At 45.5% G+C, this 26,124-nt stretch overlaps 1 protein-coding gene and 1 long non-coding RNA gene across 6 annotated transcripts in view; one reads left to right on the top strand and one right to left on the bottom strand.

Moving 5' to 3' along the window:
- The window catches only part of LOC142161434 (protransforming growth factor alpha-like), a 45,733-nt gene extending 44,147 nt beyond the window's left edge, over nt 1-1,586 (top strand). For all 5 annotated transcript variants that reach the window (XM_075217039.1, XM_075217040.1, XM_075217041.1 and 2 more), the window contains one exon: nt 1,239-1,586. In XM_075217039.1, the coding sequence (XP_075073140.1) occupies nt 1,239-1,246 (8 nt within the window). In that variant the 3' untranslated portion in view covers nt 1,247-1,586. The remainder of the gene's footprint in view (nt 1-1,238) is intronic.
- The window catches only part of LOC142160338 (uncharacterized), a 480,167-nt gene that overhangs the window by 233,904 nt on the left and 220,139 nt on the right, over nt 1-26,124 (bottom strand). The gene's annotated exons all lie outside the window — the stretch shown is intronic.

Below are 26,124 nucleotides of genomic sequence, written 5' to 3'. Positions count from 1 at the left end.
AAACCCAGCTGCACTTGTCTGGATCCTGGAAAGTTGTGCCCCTAGCAATGAAGTTCCACTGTAGGCCTCCCTCCCTCTAAGCAGTCCGACATTAAATCAAAAGCACCCACATTTAGTAATTAGGCCTCCCTCCCTGCAACCAGCCCAACTATAAATTAATTGCATTCATCTTTAATAAAATAACCTAATTTAACCCAAACAACTCCCACATTAAATTAATAGTATTCACATTAATGGCACCCAAACCACCTCAGCACTAAATTAATAGTCCCATCATGCAACCCTAAACTAATGTCTTCTATATCCCCACTATCAAATTAAGTAGTCTCCCACTATCAAATATCCCCCCACGAATATCTGAATAGCTCCTACCATTAAATGATTAGCAGCCACTCTGGCCCTACTATGAAATTAGTACCTTGCATTGTTTTCACATTGCAGACACCCCTCACCCGCCTACACTTGTATTAAAATCCCTTCTCCTCCATTCTTTCATGGGCTTGCAATAAAAGCCTCTCCAAGACAGGCTCCATTTTTAATACAGAATCTTGGTTAAATGGGGGATATATATATATATATAATTTTGTTTAGTACAATAACTCTGTAGTCTTAACTGGTATGTACAGTCATAAGTATGGATATGACATCAAAACTAAATGCTGAAAGCTATACTTACACTGGAACTATTTGTACTTGTACATTAAACCCCCCACACTTACATTTATGCGGCTTAAGTGCTCACAAATCTGGATGCAGTTATAGAATACAATGTGACCAGCCCTAAGGTGTCATTATAAGACCGTACCTGGCAGTTTTTTGTTTGTTTGCTTTTTTACTTCTAATTGGCTGCAAATGGCAAAATCCCATAGCTTAATTACTTACAGCGTCAGCAATCAAAGGTAAATTGTACTATTTCTGACCATAGATCCCCCACCACGAGTAGCTGGATTTACAGCATTACTTAAGCCTTGTAAGTAGGTCGAAAAATTATCCAAAAAGCCTTGACTGGGTTATCTGGTGGCCATCTTTTAGCCACAAATTGTGTTATTGGCTCAATTACATGATATCTTCTGTTGTACAGCAGTGTGTGGTCAACATAAGCTTCTGACTCTGATTATCTTGGCTTGAATTATTTTGAATTTACCTTTAAATTTTGTTTACAGTGAAAAAGATAGTACCACTTCAGCGTTAGTAGGTCTTTGCTTGTATTTATTGAAAGGTGTTTGTTTCCTCCCAAGATGTTTAGATGTGAAAGTGAAGAGCCTACAGATGCTTGGGCACACAGAAAGTAAAGGGACCCAAAAAACGAAAACAGAAGTGTGTAAAAACTAAAATGTGTTTTTTATTTAAATGTGTTAGATTTTAGAGTTTATTTCTTTTAAAGTAAAATGCTAGGATGTTAATTGAAAATTATTATGTTAAACTGTATAGTAGAACGATCTGCTGTTAAGAACAGAATAATGAAGACAGCAAGCTGCTCAAATTGCACTGTACTACTTTAATTAAATTATCAATAAGATTGTCACTTGACTTGTTTTTGCATATTTAACTGCTTCTAATTTATTAAATAAAAAAAAACTAATACACGTCTGTAATTTGTTCTTGTTTACAATAAAACTCTGAACAAGAGATTTTTTTTTCCAGAAGACTGCAGATATAAGGTGAATGTACCTTTTTATATGAAAATATATTCCAATGCGAGGCCTTGAGGTACAAATGGACAATTGCTTGAACGGTGGTAACTTGCCTTGTTCCTCTGTCAAGGGATGCTAATGTCAGAACATCTGTGCTATATGGCTGGCTAGACGGTGATTTGACATGATCTTCAAACCCCTTACGGGACAGCGGCACATGAGAAACTCCTAGAAAAAAAAAAAAATTGGATTGAGTTGGGTGAAGGGCATAGAAAATAAAATTGCCTGTTTTACTTACTGAGGTATATAGTAAAAATTTATATATCAGCAGATTTTGCTTTGAGGATGTAACAGTCTAACATGGATTAATCTCTGGCCCATTTGAGGAGCATGATCTGTAGAAGTCAACAAAGCATAATAGCAGAGCTTGTTTTGGGATACCGGAGTTCTACAAATACGAATAGCCAGCCTTGCATAAAATGTATTCATCTAATAACAGGTCTGTCATTCTTTTCTAAAAGACTGACTTCCAAATATTGAATATGAGTTAGTGACACTCTATAAAGATTTCTGATAACTTGCAAGCTCCTAAAACAAAATGCAAATTGTCCCAGAGAGTGACTGTTATTTGGAGTCGCCTCTAAGGGCACAAACTGTTCTTGTTTTCCTTTAATGGGCGAGATTACTAAATATATTGAATACTGACCTAGACTGAGCTTTAATTAAAACTGATTAATTACTAATGCCCAACACCTATGATTTATTTTATGATGCATCCTGTTCTTTAATGTTTCTAATCTTCAAAGACATTGTGACCTACACTTTCAAATTCTACCTTCGTCACAATGAAAGTGAATCTAACCTTGTGTCTGTGAGTGGTTATTCTCTACACAGAAGAGTTATAATAACGCTTCATTGTTAAATTTGACAGATCATTGTAATTTTATTAAGTTAACTAGTACATCTGTCCATGTGGAAAGAACAGACTCCTACAACTCTTTACTATACACTACATGCTAAGCTTGTTACACATGTGATTTTAGTTTATTGTTGGTGGGGATTTTTTTTTTTTTTTTTTAAATACCACGACCAAAAGGGGTTGAATGTGACAATGGCAAACTCCTGAATAATACACAGGCATCGGTATTGAGTAGGGTTGGGTACAATCTGTCAACTGTGAACCTGTTGCCAGTCTGACTGTCGACAGGTTCAGTATGTCGACACTGTTAAAATTGTGACTGACGGTTGCTAAAGTAGACAATCACAATGTTGACATTAAAGTGTCAATGGCACAACACAGCTGCCAGCACAATACATCTCAGCTCTGAGTTCTTAGGAAAGTCTCATGTTAAAATGACAGCCACTAGGTCGATTTTATATCATTATGCGGCTGAAGCTCTTGCTGTAGAGCTATTCTGCATTGTCGCAACTAACTTTATTTTTGCCAAGCAAAGTAATCCCTCTGGATTACGTGTGTGTATTTTTGTTTTTTTGTTTCCCCCCCGCCTCCATGTTTCATTTGTTTCTGATGTATTTACATTTTATGTGACAGTTTGTGACGGTTGATCCTGGCTGTGTTGTGCCATAGCTGTTTGAATGTCAACATTGTGACTGTCTACTTCAGCAATAGTCACAATGTCACCGTTTTAACAGTGTCGACATGAACCTGTTGCAGAACTGTCGAGACTTTGGTTTCAACAGGTTCACCATCAACAGATTGACTACCTCCCATTGAGTGTGTTTATCTTTTTCGACATTTAGGGCTGACCTACAGTTTACCCTACTACTCATTTGGAAATCTTCTTGAAATATTGACTAGGCATCAAAGTTGGTGTGCTTACTTTGTGTTCAGTGGGTACACCATGTGGTAAATTCCGATTAAACACTTGTTTGAGAGTGCACATAGTTCAATAAATGGATTAATTATGGCACCTCTGTGAGGCCCACATCCTTCCGATGCATGTTGCAGACATTCTCCATCAGCATGCAAAGTCGCAAATGCTGTTATGTAGGAAATCTGAGATGAAATGTTGGTCCTAAACACCAGTTAGAGAAAAAAATTAAGCATATAGCGATGTGCAAAAAATGAGAAATAGGGGTATATTTACTAAACTGCAGATTTGAAAAAGTGGAGATGTTGCCTATAGCAACCAATCAGATTCTAGCTGTCATTTATTTAGTGCTACAATTATTTAGTTTATCATTTATTTAGTTCTACAAAATGACAGCTAGAATCTCATTGGCTGCTACTTTTTCACTCCCACAGTTTAGTAAATACACCCTCTATTCTGCATGACCATGAGGGGGCATAAAAACAAGGACTGAATCCATAACAAATATGTGATGTTTCGGTCTGAAGATCTTTATAAAGCAAAAATTTAAAAAAAAAACCTGTTTAACACGGAACACCATATAAATAGAACCGATCGTTAACGCATGTATAATAACAAAAATCTATATAGAAAATGAATTTGATTGTGTCCAACTTACACTGGAACGAGGAGAAACTTTGGTGTAAACCCAGAAACTGTCCCCTATTCAGAAGTTTAAGAATTGTGTGATTGAAAACTTTCCGTCTGTTGGCTTACTTTGTCTTGTATTGAAATTTCATATGAGATACAAGAACTATCTCTTCATGGCTCCATAAGCAACTCATTGAATATACTAGTCGAGAATAAACTGGTTCAGTCTGTCATGTGCATACTTTGCTTGTGGGATGTAGTAAATCATTACATAACTACTGTGTACGTGACATTCAATACAAAGAAGCAAATGCGGGTTTGTCAGGGTTGTGATAAATGTCTAAATGAGACGTTAATTGAAATATAAAACTTTCCAATTTAATGTTGCGGAACAAATGTCATAGTTGGAATTTCAGCTCTAGAACCTTGTTTCTTTTGCTATGGCAAGGTAATCTAACGATTGACACTAAAACAGTTTTTTACTGCAATAAATAAGGTTGGTAAGGCTGTTTTACTAAATATATTCATCTGCCATCTTGTCATGCAACTGCAGCAAAATATTTAATACTATGATTTGAGATATTTAGAACAAAAACATTTATTTTATTCCCCATAGGTGAGCCTATTAAGAATTTAAAAATTATTGGACAAATTGCTTGCAATGTTATGGTGATTCTAAAATGGCTGCTAGACCACTTTCTAGGTATCTGCTATATTGTTTGGATAGCCAACAGGGGTAGCGTGTGTTGTTCCAATGTTCATCTTGACACTCGAGTGCAATTCCCATGTATTTGTAATGTATGTTGTTCAGTTTAGGAATTTGAGTGTGTATATGCACACAGTGTGTCAAATTTCCAGCCAATCTTGCAACATGCCATGATTAGTCAATCATTGAAAGGAATGTTGAGTTCATATAGATAATTATTACATATGATCTTTGCTTTAACTACACGCTTAACACAAAATCACTGTTCAGTGATACCACAAATATTGCATTGGGCACTTATATTGAACTGCCTGATATAAATGAATTGCTGTCTTTCACACTGCTTAAAATTGATTGGGAAATCTCTTTAGGAAGATACAAGGGTATTCAGGTGAGTTCAGGGACAATACCAGAACCACCTCTAGTCTTATTGTACTCAAGATCAATTCTTGGTGCTCATCCTCATCATCATTGAAAAAGTAGTGACTCATCTATTCTCCCTATTTTCCATAAGCTGCCGTGTGATTGATGCCCTCCCCTTTCTACTCCAGTCTGACCGAATTTACAATAAAGACAGGGATATATATGTGCGAAAAGAGGTCACAACTGTAATTAAAAAAACACATAGCACAGTGGCAAAGAAACAGCACTGCAAATGCCAGCTCCATTCCAAGCCACATCCATTGGTTGCCCTGTCTCACAGCCATGGGGGTCTCATTTATTTTTCCCTGCCTTTGCAGTTGTGTACTTCAACCACAGCTTAAAAGGGGTGTCCCCATAAACATCTATGGCATCTCCCTAGCCTGTGACTGCAGTGACCCAAGCCCTTCTTGACCTATTTTAAATCCCAAATAGAGCCCCCTATACCTTTCCCTGTTGCCTTCCTACTGGCCATTCCCTTATATCCCTCCCCAACCCCCTATCTATTGCTATTTACCCCTCTCTCCATTCAGTTATATGTATGAGGGGATTCAGTTGGCCGCGTTACTGTAAAAGTAACATGGCCTACGCACTATTATTACTTACCTTATTCTGGTAATAGTGTGCTTAAATACTGTTACTACGGTAATTTCAATGCTGGCTTTTTGCTCACAGCTCCCTGAGCCACAAGAAGAAAGCCTGGTTGATTTTACCATAATAACAGCAATAGAGTTATCACGGCACTAATCTAGACGGGATTGAGTTCCCTCCCCCCCCCCCCTCCCCATACAGTGCTAAATAAGTAACAACCAATATCCCTCATTGTTAAGGTTGTAGTTTGAGAGAGAGAGAGAGAGAGTGAGTAGTGTGTATGTATATATATATGTATATATATATATATATATATATATGTATATATATATATATATATATATATATATATATATATATATATATATATATATATATATTATGAATCTTCATAGGAATGCCTTGTAAAATAAAGAAATGCTTGGTAGTCTTTTGGGGGTGATTCAATTCAACTAAATATGTCTCAGTAGCGTCCACAGAGACACATTGTGCCGATATTATGGCAGGAATCTCCACTCGTTTTTTTTGTCTATCTTTATGGGGTGCGAGGAAAAACGAGGTTTCCTCCATGATAGTTAATCCTTGCACCTCATAAAGGGGTGGAGATTCCTCCAGTAATGGCTGGAAATGTGTGCAGCTGGATATCACATGCAGTTGTGTGGAAAATGATATAGGCACACATTTTTCAACATGTTTTGAGCGCTACTGTCTCCCTCCAAACCACTAGAAACAATGTCTTTGTGGAAATGGATTCATTGCTCTAGAGCGAAAATTTTGTTGTAAAATACTCTTCTCCTAAATCTTTAAATACTTTAATCTTTATGAATATAAATAAATGTTCTATTGAACTGTTCACTCATGTCTCGCACTTTGCTTTTGACCTCGTGTGTTTTCATAACCAAACCTGGAAGTGACTTGTTAAAAGTTGTCTACAAATTCTGTGATTTCAATTAAAATTGATTGATATGTTAATCCCTGTGTCCGGGGGGGCTTCCCCGCAAATCCATACTGACACCAATGCCAGAAGTGGTGGTAGACCACAAGGGGACAGGAAGTTTTCTAGGAGGGCTAGGCTCAGCGACCGGCATGCTGGCAGATGGGGCTCATTTACTAAAGGTCCCTATGCTGCCAGTGAACCCATAGGGGGTGCTAGGCCATGACAAACCCCATTGGGTAGGAGGACTGATATGTGGGAGGCACATATAGAAACTGTTGTAATTCCTACACCGTTCACCTGATTTGGATGTAAATACCCTCAAATTAAAGATGAAAGTCTGCAGTTAAAGCACATCTTGTTTGTTTCATTTCAAATCCATTGTGGTGTATAGAGCCCAAAATATGAGAATTGTGTCGATGTCCCAATATTTATGGACTTGACTGTATATACCAGGGTTTGTGCTTCAGTGAGGGATAGGATTCTCAAGGGGCGGTACATAGACATGTTCACTGTCACCGAGAAGGCCAAGAAAGTTGCAGCTATGGAAAAGGGCGGTTGCAGTGAGACTAGTTTTAAAAATTGGTTGAGCGGAGCGTATCTGTTTATGACCTGTTATCTTGAGTCTTGTCCTGGGGAGTACATGAAGATGCTGAAGTACCTTCAAATGATACATGGGATATATATATTGTCTAGCCCAGTTATCTGGCCAGCATATCATCTATTTATTTTTATAGTGCCACTAATGCCGCAGCGCTGTACAGAGAACTCAATCACATCAGTCCGTGCCCCATTGGAGCTTACAATCTATAAATCCCCTAACATACACAGACTGAGAGAGACTAAGGGCAATTTTAATAGCAGCCAATTAACCTACCAGTATGTTTTAGTAGTGTAGGAGGAAACCGGAGTAGCTGGAGGAAACCTATGCAAACACAGGGAGAACATACAAACCACCTAGATAAGCCCATGGTCAGGAATCAAACTCATGACCCCAGTGCTGTGAGGCAGAAGTGCTAACCACTAAGCCACCGTGCATATGATGAGTTTAGGTCAAAATACGATGGCTACCCGAATCTGTTCGGGTTCAAGGACGTTGAGGCCTGGCTCAAGGTTACAGAGGAGGGGCGAGTTGACACCTTCCCTTCAGTCAGAAGGCATCCCCGATGGCGAGGGAGGCCTGACACGCCAGTACAGCGAAAAAGGCAATGTTATGCCTTTAATAGGGGACATTGTGAACTGGGTAACGCACATACCTGCTCTATCTGTAGCGGGCCCATATGACCAAAGATTGTGACAAACCGGCAATAGGGGGTAGGGTAGGAGTCTGCACACCCGCTGGAGCACGTTAAGCCGGTTTCTCCAATAGTTTTTTCAAGCCTCTCCCATTGGCTGAACAGATAGCCACGGTGGGCAGAGGCGTAATTTCTGTGTTCCGGGTTTTTCAGTGTTTCCGTTTAAAGTCTGCATTTATTTTCTGGAGATGTTAGCTGAAAAAGGTGGGAAAAGAGGTGGCTTTAGGACTTATGTGCGACCACTTTCTAGAGCCCCCGCAGAAGGGCATGGTGATTTCCCCAATCAGTTTGGTGCCTAAGAAGGCATGTGGGAAGTTCCGCCTTATTCAGCATCTATTATTCCTGCCTGGGGCGTCTGTAAATGATTGGATCCCAGAGCATTACTGCAGTGGTGTCTGGTAGTCTTTTGAATCTGCACCAGACTTGGTCTGTAGTTTTGGAAAGGGGGCGTTACTGGAGAAGGTGGACATTTAGTCCGTGTTTTGGCTTCTCCCCTTGCACCATGACTCCTTTCCATTCATGGGATTTCAAAAGGAGGACAGTTCTATGTGGACAAGTGGCTTCCCATGGGTTGCGCTGTCTCTTGCTCATTCTTTGAGTTTTTCAGTACTTTTCTGCACTGGTATGTGACAGCTGGGATGGGTCACCAGGCGTGCCTCACTATTTCAACGACTTCCTAGTGATAGACCCAGGTCAGTTCGCAACCTGTGGATAGGTCTCATTCTCCCTGGTGGCCTTGTTTTACTCTGGGGGTGCCTGTTGTGCATGATGATACAGTGGGTCCCTGGGATTGACTGTCTTAACTTGGAATTGAAATTGATACTCAAATGGGCGTGTAGGTTACTTGCGGATAAGGTTAAGAAATTGCTGTTGATGATCTGCGGACCGCTACAGTCCCCAAACATACAACTGATCAATACTTGCTCAAACTGTTTAATTTTCCCTGTAGAGTTACACCAATGGACAATATTTTGTGCCGCAAGATGGAGAGGGCGACCGCCAGCTTCTCCCGGCCTCCCTGTCCTATTCCTCTGTCACATGAGTTTAGGGAAGACTTGTGGGTGTGAAAACTCTTTCTCTTGGATTTCAGCAGTGTCAGTGTTTGACCCCCCCAATTTCAAGTCGGGAGTTACAGCTGTTTACGCATGCCGCTGGCTCAGTTGGGTTTGTGGTCTACTTTGCCGGTGACTGGTGCATGACGCGCTGGCCCAGTGATTGGGTTCATTCCGGTTGGAAAGCTAATTTGGCCCTGCTGGAACTGTTTTTCATCATAGTTGCGTTAGAGCTATGGGCAACTAGATTCTATGGTAAGCAGGTTGTCTTCTGGTGTGACAACCTGGGAGTGGTGCAAGCAGTTAATAAACAGAGCGCTTCCTCTTCCCCCAATCATCAGCTTGCTCCAATGACTGGTGTTGCGCTGCCTGTCCTCTGACATCTTCTTTAGTGCTCGGCATGTGCCTGGTGTTAAAAATAGTCTGGCGGATGCTCGGTCTAAGGGTAATTAGCAGAACTTTCGGATGCTTGCCCTGGAGGTGGCTCTTAATGGTTCTCCCTGTCTCGCTTATGTCCTGCAGATGTGATACCGGAATAAGGAGCCTGGTAAAATCCTCGTTGGCTTCTGCAACGCTGCGTAGATATTGGGCTGCCTGGCGGGAGTGGCTCGTATTTCGGAATGTGGTTCCTGGTGGTAGGACAGATGGGTATAACCGGATGCAGGACTTTGTGTGGGCAGGCTATAATGCCGGTAAGTCCAAGTCAGTGATGTCTGCCACCATGGCAGATATTTCCTTTTTCTTTAAACTGTATGGTTTAGTTGATTTTGACCAGGGGGTTCTTAATTTTTAGGGCGCTGCGCGACTGGGTAAGGACACGTTTTGTTCTTTCTGATGGTAGGAGACCTGTTAGTCAAGGGATATTGCAGGACTTTTTAGGTGCGATCTCTGGTGTGGACCATGATCCTGTTACACACTTACCTGTCCCCGTTCCAGTGCCGCAATCTCCGTTGCTTCCCGGTCTCGGCCAGGCGGTCACATGACGCAGCAGGCGGGGAATTCAAAGATGCTCTATAAAAACTCTGCTCTGAAGCCTGGGCAGTGTCAGAACAACTTCCTTCTGTTCCTGACTAACATTTCCTGTGCGTCCCGGTGAACCCTGCTGATCTTCCAGACTCAGTTCCAGTGTACCAGACCAGGCTTGTTTGACAACGTTACCTCTTTGCTCCAAGTGAACCAGACCCAGGCTTGCTGACCACGTCTAATTGCTGCTCCAGTGTACCAGACCCCGGCTTGCTGACCACGTCTAATCTCCCACATCCTTACCTCTAGAGGCAGACCAGTGGACCGCGACCTGCGTTCCTCCGCAGCAAAGCCCATCCCACCTTGCGACGGTTCTTGGTGAACACCAGGGGGTTCGTTAGACTCCGCACCACCGGCCGGCCAGCGCTAGTCTAGAGTAAGGCAAGTACTCCATATTTATTACTTATTTACTGCACGTTACACAAGTGTTACAGTTTGCTCTGACCACAATATGGATACTTCAGGAGACCCTTCTCCTAGGGATTTGCTCCAACATCTGTTAGAAAGGGTAGAGAAGCAAGGGGCCAATCAGGAGCAGCTGCTTAAATTTTTACAAGGACTGTCAGCCCGAATGGATACGTTACAAACAACCTTAGTAGCATCAGGGACGGCATCAGCTCCGATACAGGCTCCTACTGTCGCCGCCTTATCTACAGGTGCGGCTTCATCTCTATGTATTCCTAACCCACCTAAGTTTGATGGGGACCGTAAGTTATGTAGGGGATTTTTAAATCAATGCGCTATACAATTTGAGCTCCTTCCCGGAAATTTCCCATCTGAAAAGGCTAAAGCAGCATATATCATATCCCTCTTGTCTGGTCAGGCTCTAGCCTGGGCATCCCCGCTCTGGGAGAGAGATGATCCTTTACTACATAACTACTCCAATTTCCTTTCTACCTTTTTTAAGAAGGTTTTTGATGAGCCCGGTAGGGTTGCCAATGCAGCTACCAGTATCCTTCGTCTCCGACAAGGAAGCCTTTCTGTAGGTCAATATGCTGTACAGTTTAGGACAATGGCCTCAGAGCTCTGGTGGAATAACGAAGCCTTAATAGCTGCCTTTTGGCAAGGTCTTACAGACCAAATTAAGGATGAATTAATCTCCTAGGAACTTCCTACCTCTTTGGATGAATTAATTTCCTTGTGCATTAAGATTGACCTTCGTTTTAAGGAACGATCTCTGGAGAGGGAGCAATCCCGTCGTAGGCCTTGTCGTCTTGCTCCCAGTTTTCAGACCCCTATTTAACCTCTAGAAGAACCCATGCAGCTCGGAAGAACCCGCCTTTCGGCTGAGGAGCGAGGAAGAAGGTTCAGGAACAGATTGTGCTTGTACTGTGGCGAGGTGGGTCATCTCTTGGGTACCTGTCCGAAGCGCCCGGGAAATGACGGAACCTAACGTTTAGCAGGGAGGTTTCGTTAGATCCTTCTTTTCACATCCTCTCTTCTTCCAACAGTAAAGATTGTCTTATTATTCCCTGTACAGTAGTGGTAGGTTCCAAGGTCCACCCTGTTTCGGCACTACTGGATTCTGGGGCAGCAAGCAATTTCATTTCTTCGGGTATACCATCTCTCAATTAGGTATTCCTACCCAGTCCCTAGAGAGTCCCATCTCCCTTATCGCCATTGACGGAGGCACTATTTCTGGAGGACACATTCTGTTTAGAACCATACCTTTAACTTTCAGTGTGGGAGCACTACATGTCGAGACCATCTCTTTTTTTAGTCATTCCTATAGCCATTAACTCCTTGATCCTGGGTCTGCCATGGCTTTGTCTTCACTCTCCTGGGATAGACTGGCATTCTGGTGAGATTATTTCTTGGAGTTCTACTTGCCACAGTAGTTGTTTGACTAAAGTAACCCCTATTTTGTCCAAAATCAATGCTCAACTGGGCAATCCTCAATTATTGCTAATTCAGTACCGAAGTTTTTCAGATGTCTTCTGTGAACAGGAGGCCACTAGACTTCCACCTCATAGAAGCTGGGACTGCGCTATTAATCTCCAACCTGGTAAACCCACTCCCCGCGGACGTATTTATCCCTTATCTGTTCCAGAGACCAACGCAGTATCCGAATACATTCAAGAAAATCTGAAGAGAGGGTTCATACGAAAATCATCATCTCCAGCAGGGGCAGGTCTCTTCTTTGTAAAGAAAAAGGATGTGTGCCTTCGTCCTTATATGAATTATCGTGCCATCAATTCTACCACGGTAAAGAACAGATATCCCTTACCATTGATCTCTGAGCTCTTTGATCAAATAAAGGGAACCTCCATTTTTTCCAAGTTGGACCTAAGAGGGGCATACAACTTAATTAGAATAAAAGAAGGGGATGAGTGGAAAACAGCTCTTAATACGCGAGATGGACAGTTTGAGTACTTGGTGATGCCCTTTGGGCTATGTAACGCTCCTGCTGTTTTCCAGAACTTTATGAACGAGATCTTCCAAGATTTACTCTCAGTTAGTAGTTATCTACCTAGATGACATCCTTATCTTCTCCCCAGACCTTTTTATCTCATCGCGGACATGTAAGAGAAGTATTGAGTAGGCTTCGAAGGTATCGGTTATACTGCAAACTCGAAAAATGTGTGTTCGAACAAAAAAGACTTCCCTTCCTAGGATATATTATATCCTAAACTGGCCTTCAAATGGACCCATCCAAGCTTAAAGCCATCCTGGATTGGCCACAACCATCAGGCCTTAAGGCTACTCAGCGATTTCTAGGATTCTCAAATTATTACCGGCAGTTTGTTAAGGGATATTCTTCATTACTAGCCCCCATTACAGCCCTCACTTGCAAATCCGCCAATCCTAAGATCTGGACTCCTGAAGCAGTGCAAGCCTTCAAAGATCTCAAGACGTTATTCTCCACAGCTCCAATTCTTCTTCAACCAGACTGTCAATGGCCCTTTTTCGTAGAGGTGGACGCATCCTCCATGGGGGTCGGAGCGCTTCTATCTCAAAAAGACTCAAGTGGTAAATATCATCCTTGTGGGTTCTTTTCTCGTCGGTTTCTCCCTGCAGAGAAAAATTATGGAATCGGCGATAAGGAGCTACTGGCGATCAAATTGGCCTTTTCTGAATGGAGACATCTACTTGAGGGTGCTCAGTTTCCGGTAACAGTATACACTGATCACAAGAATTTACTGTACCTACGGTCTGCACACTGTCTGAACCCCCGTCAAGCCAGATGGGCCATCTTCTTTTCACGCTTCAATATCAATATTACCTTTCGGCCAGGCTTTAAAAATGTTAAAGCGGATGCTCTCTCTCGTTCATTTGATGCTACCGATACCGAGGCCCCAGAGAGAGAGAGACAAACCAATCTTGGATACCAACTGTATATTGGCTTTGTCCCCCCTGATTGAGAGAAGCTGTCCTCCGGGTAAAACCTTTGTAACCCCACCTCTTCGTGTCAAATTATTGCATTGGGCTCATTCTTCCCCTTTTTCTGGACATGCTGGGGTGCGGAAGACTTGGGAATTAATCTCCCAAAAGTATTGGTGGCCTACCATACGTAAGGACGTCAAGTCTTTTGTCTCTGCCTGTTCAAGATGTGCTCAGCATAAAACTCCCAGACAGAGGCCGACTGGTCCGCTTATGCCATTACCTATTCCTGATATTCAATGGTTTCACATTTCAATGGATTTTATCACGGACCTTCCGTGTTCTAAAGGATGTACTGTTATCTGGGTCATCGCTGACCGGTTTTCTAAGGTTGCACATTTTGTTCCTTTGAAGAAACTCCCTTCGCCTCCTGTCTTAGCGGATCTTTTTATTAAGGAGATTTTTTGACTTCATGGCTGTCCTACACATATAGTATCTGATCGGGGATCACAATTTGTATCTAACTTCTGGAGAGCTTTTTGCCAAAAACTAGGAACCAAACTGGATCTTTCATCTGCATATCATCCCCAGACTAATGGGTTGACTGAGAGGACTAATCAAGAATTGGAGAAGTTTCTACGGTTTTACATCTCTGCCAATCAAGATAATTGGGTTGACCTTCTTCCCTGGGCAGAGTTCGCTCACAACTACCATTATCATGAAGCAGCCTCCAATTCCCCCTTCTTTATCTTGTATGGTTGTCATCCCAGGCTATCAGCCTTCTCTTCTCTGCCTCACTCAGAGATACCAGCGGTGGATTCTCTCTTTCGCAGGTTTTCTGCCATCTGGGATCTAGTGAAATCCAGCCTGAGGAGATCCGCTAACCGTGCTAAGGAGTATGACAAGAAGAGGGTAGCTCCTCAATTCATCCCAGGGGACAAGGTGTGGCTATCCACCCGTAACATCCATTTGAAAGTTCCTAGCAAGAAGTTGGCTCCTAGATTTATCGGTCCTTTTGAAATATCCCAAGTTATCAATCCGGTGGCTTTTAGATTGAAGCTTCCTTCTTCATTACGTATTCCTAATGTCTTCCATGTTTTTCTCCTTAAACCTGTTATTACTAATCAATTCTCCACTACAGAGAGACCACCACCTCCTGTGGTAAGTCAAGAACAGCCTGAGTTTGAAGTCAAGCAAATTCTGGATTCCCGCCGCTCTAGAGGAGTTCTGCAGTTCCTGGTGGACTGGAAAGGGTACGGTCCTGAAGAACGTTCATGGGTCCCTGCTACTGATCTACATGCTCCACGACTCCTGCAAGCTTTTCATAAGAAATTTTCCACCAAGCCCAGTATAGGTGTTCGGAGTCCACCTTTTTTGGAGGGGGGTACTGTTACACACTTACCTGTCCCCATTCCAGCACCGCGATCTCCGCTGCTTCCGGGTCTCGGCCAGGCGGTCACATGACACAGCAGGCGGGGAATTCAAAGATGCTCTATAAAAACTCTGCTCTGACGCCTGGGCAGCGTCAGAGCAACTTCCTCCTGTTCCTGACTAACCTTTCCTGTGCTTCCCGGTGAACCCTGCTGATCTTCCAGACTCAGTTCCAGTGTACCAGACCCAGGCTTGATTGACTACGTTGTTCTCTGCTCCAGTGGACCAGAACAGGCTTGTTTGACCACATTACCTCTTTGCTCCAAGTGTACCAGACCCAGGCTTGATTGACTTCGTTGTTTCTCTGCTCCTGTGTACCAGACCCCGGCTTGCTGACCACGTCTAATCTCTGCTCCAGTGTACCAGACCCCGGCTTGCTGACTATGGCTATATCTCCCACATCCTTACCTCTAGAGGAAGACCAGTGAACCGCAACCTGCGTTCCTCCGCAGCAAAGCCCATCCCGCCTTGCGGCGGTTCTTGGTGAACACCAGGGGGTTCGTTAGACTCCGAACCACCGGCCGGCTAGCGCTAATCTAGAGTAAGGCAAGTACTCCATGTTTATTACTTATTTACTGCACGTTACACAAGTGTTACAGATCCATATGAGAGCTGTTTTTTTTACCTCGGCCTTTGTGATGCTCTTCTTTGGCGCATTTCGGGTGAGCGAGGTTTCCTACGGACGGTCCGCTCCACTCACCTGGATGTTGGCTAAAGACGTTGTTGTAGCCCCTTAATCACTATCTTGCAGGGTGCGGGCGGTCGAAAATGGATCAGCTGGGTAAGGGGTGTTGGGTTACACTGTCGCCTCTGTGGTTGCCGGTCTGCTCGGTGCAGGTGGTTGCTAGCCTTTCTGGACTGAGGCCAAATGATGCATTGCTGTGGCTGGTGCATAATGATGGGTCTTCCCTCACGCGGTACCCAGTTTACAGTGGTCTTTAATTGAACGCTAGACGCCTTGGGTTTGAATAGCACACAATTTGGCACACATTCATTTAGAATAGGTGCGGCCATGTCTGCAGCTGTAGATGGGTAGTCAGGCCCGTATACTGAGGATTTACTCAGATGGAAGTCCACTCCCAATCGATGATACGCAAGGCCTTCTCTTCTTTCTGGAACTTTTCTTATCCTCCTCTTCATGGGTTGACACGGGACTGTTGTTTGCTGTTCTTAGGTTCAGAGGCACAAAGGGATTTCTACGGAATTTCCCTCTAAAGTGGGCCTTGATTGGGTTTTGGTACCATGAGGTTTTGACGGTTTTTATCTTTGCCTGTGTTGCCTGTCTCCTCCTCACTCCCCTCTCCTCCTCCTCCTTATCGGGGGAGATAAGGAGGAGGAGGGTCTTGTTTGTCTTGATTTCCAGTGGCTTATGTGTTCAATGGCCTATGGGATTGCTATGTTGCTGTGTGGTGCTTTACTGGTGTTGTGTTTACTTCATTACAGTGCATGGCTTTCCGCTGAAGGTCTGGATCCTAGGTCACTCATTTGTGCACGGCTGCTTTGCACTGAGCAGCTGGTAATACAGCTGCGTTCCCCTGCTCGGTAGTGGTTTCTTAGTTAGGTTGGAGGGGAATGAGGTGTCCGAGTTTTAAAGGACTACTGTTCAGAAAAATAGTGGAGAGTGGGGTTCCCCATATTCTGGTTATACATCTGGGTGGAAATGATTTCAGCAATGCCAAATCTATAGAGTTGCGCCTAGCAATATTGTCCCACCTAAAATGGGTCCATGCCTCCTAGCCTGAATTGTTCCTGTGCTGGTCCGACCTAGATCCCCGGCTAGTGTGGAGATCTTTTCAAGACGGAAGAAGGGCAGACCTTGCCCGTAATAAGGTGAATGCGGTCGTGGCCAAGTATCTATGTTCGATTGGTTGACTGTGAATTGAGCACCCAGGAATTAGTATTCAGAACCCGGGCCTCTAGAGGCCTGATGGGGTGCACCTAACAAATGAGGGGTTAGGTATCTTTATAGCAGAGATTTATAGGGCATTAGGCAAATTAGTTAAGGGTTATTATGGTGGCGGGCATAGATTCAGGCGTGAACCTGGTATGGCAGGAGAACACTGTACAGGACAAGCAAAGTAGGTAAAGTGCACATTCATGGAAGTCAGGTGTTTGGAACCCATGTCCTTCGAAGAGTCACCTTAGGTTCGGTGAAAGTACAGCTCATCTGGGCTAACTTGCGGTGTGTTGAGATTAGCCCAGAGGGGTGCGGGTTCCGGGATGCCTGGGGACGGATGTCCCATTAAGTTTAAGAAACAGGGTTCGCTTATGGACGGACAATGTCAAGTACAGTGTTCTCCTGTCACCAAAACAGAATTGGTTTAATTTAAATAAATAAGCGTTATTTGCCAACAAGTCGGTGTGGTGTCTTTTATTATATTACTTAGGAGTTAAGGTTAAGACTAAGGTCTATTGGTTATGTTATTAATTGTAAGCATTTTATTAGAAAAAAGGGATGGATTAAGCTGGAGGGAGACAAAAAGCTGTCGTTTGTGTACATAACTATTTGGATCACTGAGCGATAACAAAGTGAGTAGGTATGGTAAAGTACAAACAAGTGTCATGAAGATCAGTTTAAAAGAGTGGGGTGGAGTTAGCTCACTCTCTTGGCCCAGGAAAGCTATACTTCCCTCCCATTCCAGAGTCCTGGTTCAAGTGTTCGCTGTTTGCTCGAGGTACAGCTTGTCCTGCTTCTGTACACAGCGTCGGACTAGCCCAGCGGGCTAACGGTAAAATCACTGGTAGGCCCGGCTACCTTGCGTCCACACACCCTTTTCAAAGTGGGCGGAGCTGCCCCTGGGGACCCGTTGTCCGCACTAGGCAGCCCGCTGTCCTTCCCGGCGTCACCACTGCTGCACGCAGCCAGTCATCTCTGCAGACACGCTGCACGATCAGTTGCCGTATGTTTCCCTCCCTTCTTTTTATACATAGGTTTTGGTTACCATCGAGCCTTTACCTATGAAGTGGGACGATCAGATTATTGGGTCAGTGGATGCCAGCCCGCACTAAAGATTCCTTTTATAGGAGCTGCAAGTTTATCAAAATGTGAGTTTATTTTAAAGTCTTTTATCTTCATTTTATTTTGAGACATGCTGCACCATTAGCTTCCGTTTGTCTTCCTTCCCCTTTTATTTCCTATTTTATACTATATGTGGTCAACATAAACTTTGGTGGAATTTGAAAACGTCCTTATTCAAGCACCTTTGGAATCATGCACGGTGGATCAATTTTTCTGTGAAGTGGAACTGGGATAGACGGACATTATATGTGTGGATATTTCAGGTGGTAAAATCGATATTATTGCATATCACCTATTTAGACGTTTTTAGAATACAGTGTTATCAGTGATTTTTGTGGAATCGAGCTTGGTTCAACACTTATATACATACCTGTTATTAAGCTTATACTTTTATGTCCTTTTTCCCTATGTTTCAACTATCTCCTTGTGCCCATCCCATAAAACTCTGTGTTGTTTTTTTATTTTTAAATACTCTCAGGATACTCTACACCTTGGGAATTCCCTCTGTCTGTATTACCGGCTACCTAATAAGAGCTCATCGATTGAATGTATATGGGACTTCCCATTGCAATTATTTCCAAATCATGTATGTATGTATATATATATATAGAGATAGATATAGATATAGATATAGATAGAGAGAGAGATATATATGTAGGCGCTGTTTGGAGGGAGGTTATCAGGTTTATTTATTAAATGGGAATACTATTTAATGTTGGGGCTGGAGGGAGGCCTAAGTATTGTGGGTCCTATTTATTTAATGCTGGGCTGGTTGGAATTTTCTAAATGTACCCATTATTTTTTCCAAATAGGGCCCTTCGTGGACTGATCACTCCCCCTCTAGTTTCTGGTCCCGCCTCTATGATGGCTGACCACACCCCCTCTGATGGGCCCCTAGTGTTGCAGTCCCCCGGGAGGCCCTTCATGCCCCAGTCCGACACTGTCTGTACAAATGGCCACAAGATGCATGGGCCAGTTCTTACAGTGGAGTGTTGGTGCAGGCCGGAGGTATGAGGAGCCAATGGGAGCGCGGACTCGTGGTATGGTACTGGTGTTTTGGTTCAACCCCGCAGGTATGTTGGTCCAAAGAGGACATACGGCCATGGTATGGTATGGGTGTTGTGATTTAACCCCGGAGGTATGCTGGGCCAGCAAAAAAAAGAATGTACTAAATAAATGCTAGCTAGAATCTGATTGGTTGCTATAGGTAATATCTTCACTTTTTCAAACCCGCAGTCAGAGGTGGGCTGGGCTAGGGGGCAGGGGGGCACATGCCCCCCGAGGCCGGACCCAGAAAATATATTTTGGGCCTGCCCTTAGTGTTTATTACTTGGTGGCTGGCCCCTCCTCCAGGACCAGCCACTTTCACCTATTGGTTGCGGATCCTGAGGATCCGACCCCCCTCTCTCCCTTCCACTAGTGTGGCCGCATCCAGCACGTGGCGTGGCTGGAGTAAGGTAAGTGCCGTCAGGGGCTAGGAGGTAGTATGTCGGCATATTGTGTGTGTGTGTGTGTGCAGCGGATAGTGTGTGTCAGTGTCAGCGTATTGTGTGTGTGTGTGTGTGTGTGTGTGTGTGTGTGTGTGGCCGCTACATGTTGTGTATATGTGTGGCCGCTACATGTTGTGTGTGTGTGGGGCCACTACATGCTGTGTGTGGGGGGGCACTATATGTTGTGTGTGTGTGTGTGTGGCCACTACATGTGGTGTGTGTGTGTGTGTGTGGGGCCACTACATGTGGTGTGTGTGTGTGGGGCCACTACATGTGGTGTGTGTGTGTGTGTGTGTGTGTGTGTGGGGCCACTACATGTGGTGTGTGTGTGTGTGGGGCCACTACATGTAGTGTGTGTGTGTGTGTGTGTGGGGCCACTACATGTGGTGTGTGTGTGTGTGGCCACTACATGTGGTGTGTGTGTGTGTGTGGCCACTACATGTGGTGTGTGTGTGTGTGGGGCCACTACATGTGGTGTGTGTGTGTGGGGCCACTACATGTGGTGTGTGTGTGTGGGGCCACTACATGTGGTGTGTGTGTGTGTGTGGGGCCACTACATGTGGTGTGTGTGTGTGTGTGGGGCCACTACATGTGGTGTGTGTGTGTGTGTGGGGCCACTACATGTGGTGTGTGTGTGTGGGGCCACTACATGTGGTGTGTGTGTGTGTGGGGCCACTACATGTGGTGTGTGTGTGTGTGGGGCCACTACATGTGGTGGGTGTGTGTGTGGGGCCACTACATGTGGTGTGTGTGTGTGGGGCCACTACATGTAGTGTGTGTGTGTGTGTGTGGGGCCACTACATGTGGTGTGTGTGTGTGTGGCCACTACATGTGTGTGTGTGTGTGGCCACTACATGTGTGTGTGTGTGTGTGTGGCCACTACATGTGGTGTGTGTGTGTGTGGGGCCACTACATGTGGTGTGTGTGTGTGTGGGGCCACTACATGTGGTGTGTGTGTGTGTGGGGCCACTACATGTGGTGTGTGTGTGTGTGTGTGTGTGTGGGGCCACTACATGTGGTGTGTGTGTGTGGGGCCACTACATGTGGTGTGTGTGTGTGGGGGGGGCCACTACATGTGGTGTGTGTGTGTGTGGGGCCACTACATGTAGTGTGTGTGTGTGTGTGTGGGGCCACTACATGTGGTGTGTGTGGGGCCACTACATGTGGTGTTGGTGTGTGTGTGGCCACTACATGTGGTGTGTGTGTGTGTGTGGGGCCACTACATGTGGTGTGTGTGTGTGGGGCCACTACATGTGGTGTGTGTGTGTGGGGCCACTACATGTGGTGTGTGTGTGTGGGGCCACTACATGTGGTGTGTGTGTGTGGGGCCACTACATGTGGTGTGTGTGTGTGTGTGTGTGTGTGTGGGGCCACTACATGTGGTGTGTGTGTGTGGGGCCACTACATGTGGTGTGTGTGTGTGGGGCCACTACATGTGGTGTGTGTGTGTGGGGCCACTACATGTGGTGTGTGTGTGTGGGGCCACTACATGTAGTGTGTGTGTGTGGGGCCACTACATGTGGTGTGTGTGTGTGGGGCCACTACATGTGGTGTGTGTGTGGGGCCACTACATGTGGTGTGTGTGTGGGGCCACTACATGTGGTGTGTGTGTGGGGCCACTACATGTGGTGTGTGTGTGTGTGTGTGTGTGGGGCCACTACATGTAGTGTGTGTGTGTGTGTGGGGCCACTACATGTGGTGTGTGTGTGTGTGTGTGTGTGTGGCCACTACATGTGTGTGTGTGTGTGGCCACTACATGTGGTGTGTGTGTGTGTGGGGCCACTACATGTGGTGTGTGTGTGTGTGGGGCCACTACATGTGGTGTGTGTGTGTGTGGGGCCACTACATGTGGTGTGTGTGTGTGTGTGTGTGGGGCCACTACATGTGGTGTGTGTGTGTGGGGCCACTACATGTGGTGTGTGTGTGTGTGGGGCCACTACATGTGGTGTGTGTGTGTGTGTGGGGCCACTACATGTGGTGTGTGTGTGTGTGTGGGGGGCCACTACATGTGGTGTGTGTGTGTGTGTGTGTGTGTGGGGCCACTACATGTGGTGTGTGTGTGTGTGTGTGGGGCCACTACATGTGGTGTGTGTGTGTGTGTGTGTGGGGCCACTACATGTGGTGTGGGTGTGTGTGGGGCCACTACATGTGGTGTGTGTGTGTGGGGCCACTACATGTGGTGTGTGTGTGTGGGGCCACTACATGTGGTGTGTGTGTGTGGGGCCACTACATGTGGTGTGTGTGTGGGGCCACTACATGTGGTGTGTGTGTGGGGCCACTACATGTGGTGTGTGTGTGTGTGTGTGTGTGTGGGGCCACTACATGTAGTGTGTGTGTGTGTGTGTGTGGGGCCACTACATGTGGTGTGTGTGTGTGTGTGTGTGTGGCCACTACATGTGGTGTGTGTGTGTGTGTGTGGCCACTACATGTGGTGTGTGTGTGTGTGTGGCCACTACATGTGGTGTGTGTGGGGCCACTACATGTGGTGTGTGTGTGTGTGGGGCCACTACATGTGGTGTGTGTGTGTGGGGCCACTACATGTGGTGTGTGTGTGTGTGTGGGGCCACTACATGTGGTGTGTGTGTGTGGGGCCACTACATGTGGTGTGTGTGTGTGTGGGGCCACTACATGTGGTGTGTGTGTGTGTGGGGCCACTACATGTGGTGTGTGTGTGTGTGTGTGTGTGGGGCCACTACATGTGGTGTGTGTGTGTGTGTGTGTGTGGGGCCACTACATGTGGTGTGTGTGTGTGTGTGTGTGTGTGGCCACTACATGTGGTGTGTGTGTGTGTGGGGCCACTACATGTGGTGTGTGTGGGGCCACTACATGTGGTGTGTGTGTGTGTGGGGCCACTACATGTGGTGTGTGTGTGTGGGGCCACTACATGTGGTGTGTGTGTGTGTGTGTGTGGGGCCACTACATGTGGTGTGTGTGTGGGGCCACTACATGTGGTGTGTGTGTGTGTATGGCCACTACATGTGGTGTGTGTGTGTGTGTGGGGCCACTACATGTGGTGTGTGTGTGTGTGTGTGTGTGGGGCCACTACATGTGGTGTGTGTGTGTGTGTGTGTGTGTGTGGGGCCACTACATGTGGTGTGTGTGTGTGTGTGTGTGGGGCCACTACATGTGGTGTGTGTGTGGGTGTGTGTGGGGCCACTACATGTGGTGTGTGTGTGGGGCCACTACATGTGGTGTGTGTGTGTGTGGGGCCACTACATGTGGTGTGTGTGGGGGCCACTACATGTGGTGTGTGTGTGTGTGTGGGGCCACTACATGTGGTGTGTGTGTGTGTGTGGGGCCACTACATGTGGTGTGTGTGTGTGTGGGGCCACTACATGTGGTGTGTGTGTGTGTGGGGCCACTACATGTGGTGTGTGTGTGTGTGGGGCCACTACATGTGGTGTGTGTGTGTGTGGGGCCACTACATGTGGTGTGTGTGTGTGTGTGTGGGGCCACTACATGTGGTGTGTGTGTGTGTGTGTGGGGCCACTACACGTGGTGTGTGTGTGTGTGTGTGGCCACTACACGTGGTGTGTGTGTGTGTGTGTGGCCACTACATGTGGTGTGTGTGTGTGTGTGGGGCCACTACATGTGGTGTGTGTGTGTGTGTGGGGGGCCACTACATGTGGTGTGTGTGTGTGTGTGTGGGGCCACTACATGTGGTGGGTGTGTGTGTGGGGCCACTACATGTGGTGTGTGTGTGTGGGGCCACTACATGTGGTGTGTGTGTGGGGCCACTACATGTGGTGTGTGTGTGTGTGTGTGTGGGGCCACTACATGTGGTGTGTGTGTGTGTGTGTGGGGCCACTACATGTGGTGTGTGTGTGTGTGTGTGGGGCCACTACATGTGGTGTGTGTGTGTGTGTGTGTGGGGCCACTACGTGTGTGTGTGTGTGTGTGTGTGTGGGGCCACTACATGTGGTGTGTGTGTGTGTGTGTGTGTGTGGGGCCACTACATGTGGTGTGTGTGTGTGTGTGTGGGGCCACTACATGTGGTGTGTGTGTGTGTGTGTGTGTGTGGGGCCACTACATGTGGTGTGTGTGTGTGTGTGTGTGTGTGTGGAGCCACTACCTGTTGTGCGTGTGGAGCCACTACATGTTGTGCGTGTGGGACCACTACATGTTGTGCGTGTGGGACCACTACATGTTGTGCGTGTGGGACCACTACATGTTGTGCGTGTGGGACCACTACATGTTGTGTGTGTGTGTGTGGGGCCATTACATGTTGTGTGTGTGTGTGGCCACTACATGTGGTGTGTGTGTGTGTGTGTGTGTGTGTGGCCACTACATGTGTGTGTGTGTGTGTGGCCACTACATGTGGTGTGTGTGTGTGGCCACTACATGTGGTGTGTGTGTGTGGCCACTACATGTGGTGTGTGCGTGTGGGTCCACTACATGTTGTGTGCGCGTGTGGGGCCCACTACATTGTGTGCGTGTGAGGGGCCACTACATGTTGTGTATGTGCGATCGGCTACTACATGGTGTGTGTGTTTGAGGGGTCAGCATATGAATGAAGTGTGTGTAGGCCAGTAAATTAATGTAGTGAGGGAGGGGGGAGTGGTCTTAATATAATGTGAGAGGTAGGTTATTTTAGAGTGCAGGAGGGGGCTAATTATTGGGTGCTATTTTATTTGTGGGGTGATGGTGGAGCAATTTAATTTAATAGTGGGGACTATGAATTTATAATGAGTAATTGTACCTTTAATTTAATGCTGGGGTGTTTTGGGAGCTATTTATTGATTGTCGGCTGATTTTTCGAAAATGAGGTCTATTTATTAAATGTGATTTATGTATTATTTAATGCCTGTGTTGTGGGAAATGGTAATATTTGTTAAATGTAAATGCTATTTAAATTATTGCTGGGGCTGTTTGGAGGGAGGGAAATAGGTTTATATATTAAATGTGTTTGCTATCTAATGTCAGGGTTGGTTGGAGGTAATTATTTTAATGTTATTATTTTATGTACCCATTTTTTTCCAAATAGGGCCTCCAATATTCGAGGATCCAGACAACCAGCAAATGCGCTAAAGTAACCAGCAGCCACAAGTGGTGAAAGTGACAAGAACAGGTAGGAGAGAGCAGGACAGTCTGCCAACTGTTCTAAATATGGTGGGACAATCCCAAAATTGGGTGACTGTTTCGCTTAGGACAGTTGGGAGGTATGTCCTGCTTCACCGTGTACTGCTTGGGAAGGCAGAACTGTGTGCACCTAAAAGTAGTGCGTGCACACAGTATTGCCTGTGTATTTGTCTAAAATGATAACCATGCCACATCATAGGGGGTTACCCTGTCTAAAGTACCCGGGCCCCCCAGAGCCTTAATCCAGCTCTGGGCCTGGGCATAAAAATATATATATATGTGGATTAAGCAACACTACAACACTAAAATAGCCTCTTTTTATATAGCTAAATATATATTGTACCAAAACCACCCTTTAAGGATGGGTTGCTACTTATGGGCTAGTGCTGTGTGCTTGCCCCCAGTTTAAAGTCTGCCAGCCCTCCCCTGCCCGCAGTTTAGTAAATATACCCAGGGCCGCCATCAGGGGGGTACTGTTGTGAGGGGCCCGTAGTGACTGGGGAGCCCGCCGGCTGCGACATGTCTAAAACATGAAGGGAGCATCCTTTTCGTTTTTGCGCTTTAGGCCAAAAACTTTTAGTCCGAGAATGTTTTCTGTCACCGGGGACGGGGTTTTGATTGAGCCGGCGGCGGCATTCTGGTGTGATGTATGGCTAGTGTTTCTTTACATTTCTCTCTGGTCCTTCCAATGCCGAGCTTGCGCGATGACAACGTCATCCCATGGGACTGCCTGTAAAGTGTGCTGACATCTGATGTTCCTGTCTTAGCTGCCGCGCTGAATAGAAGGAGGGGGGGTTTCTACACTATGCAAATATGTACTTGTAACAAAAATAATATGAATTGAGGGTACTATGTGTGGCATGATATGAACTTGGGGTACTATGTGGCATAATATGAACTGGGGGTACTATGTGTGGCATGATATGTACTGGGGGTACTATGTGGCATAATATGAACTGGGGTTAATATTTGCGGTATCATATGAACTGGGGGTACTACTGTGTGGCATGAAAAATTGGCGGCACTACTGTGTGGCATAATGTGAACTATGGGCAATACTGTGTGGCATAATATGAATTGCGGATACTATATGTGGCACAACATGAATTGGGGCACTAATGTGTGGCATAATATGAATTGGGGACAATACTGTGGCATAATATGAACTTGGGGGTACTATGTGTGGCTTAATATGGGGTCAATGTAATATACCCTGCACTATATATTGGGAAGGGGGGGCCCTGCCTCTTTTGTTTGTACTGGGCCCCACATTTTCTGATGGCAGCCCTGAATATACCCACTGATGTCCCTCATTCTTGTGTTTAATTAAAGTCATAAAAGTGGTTAAAATGATAAGAACAATTTAGAAGCAAACTGAATTGTTTAATCAAGGGGTGGGAGTTCTAAAGTGTAAGGGGGTCAGACTTCAGTGTCACATATAAAATATTGCACACTGCACCTCTTCAGATTCTTAATCTCTCTGCAAACAAAGAAACAAGACAGGTTGATCTTTCCCAGGCTGGTTACCATTAAATCATCATCGTCAGCAGCTATTAATATAGCTCCACTCATTCTGCAGCGCGGAATTAGTGGCTCATTCACATCAGTCCCTGCCCCATTGGAGCTCACAGCCTAAATTCCCTAACATACACACACAGACAGAGAGA

The sequence above is a fragment of the Mixophyes fleayi genome, chromosome 6, assembly GCF_038048845.1.
Source record: "Mixophyes fleayi isolate aMixFle1 chromosome 6, aMixFle1.hap1, whole genome shotgun sequence".
NCBI classification, from domain to species: Eukaryota; Metazoa; Chordata; class Amphibia; order Anura; family Limnodynastidae; genus Mixophyes; species Mixophyes fleayi.
The sequence above is the reverse complement of the archived record's forward strand: the minus strand, read 5'-3'. Positions and strand labels throughout refer to the sequence as shown.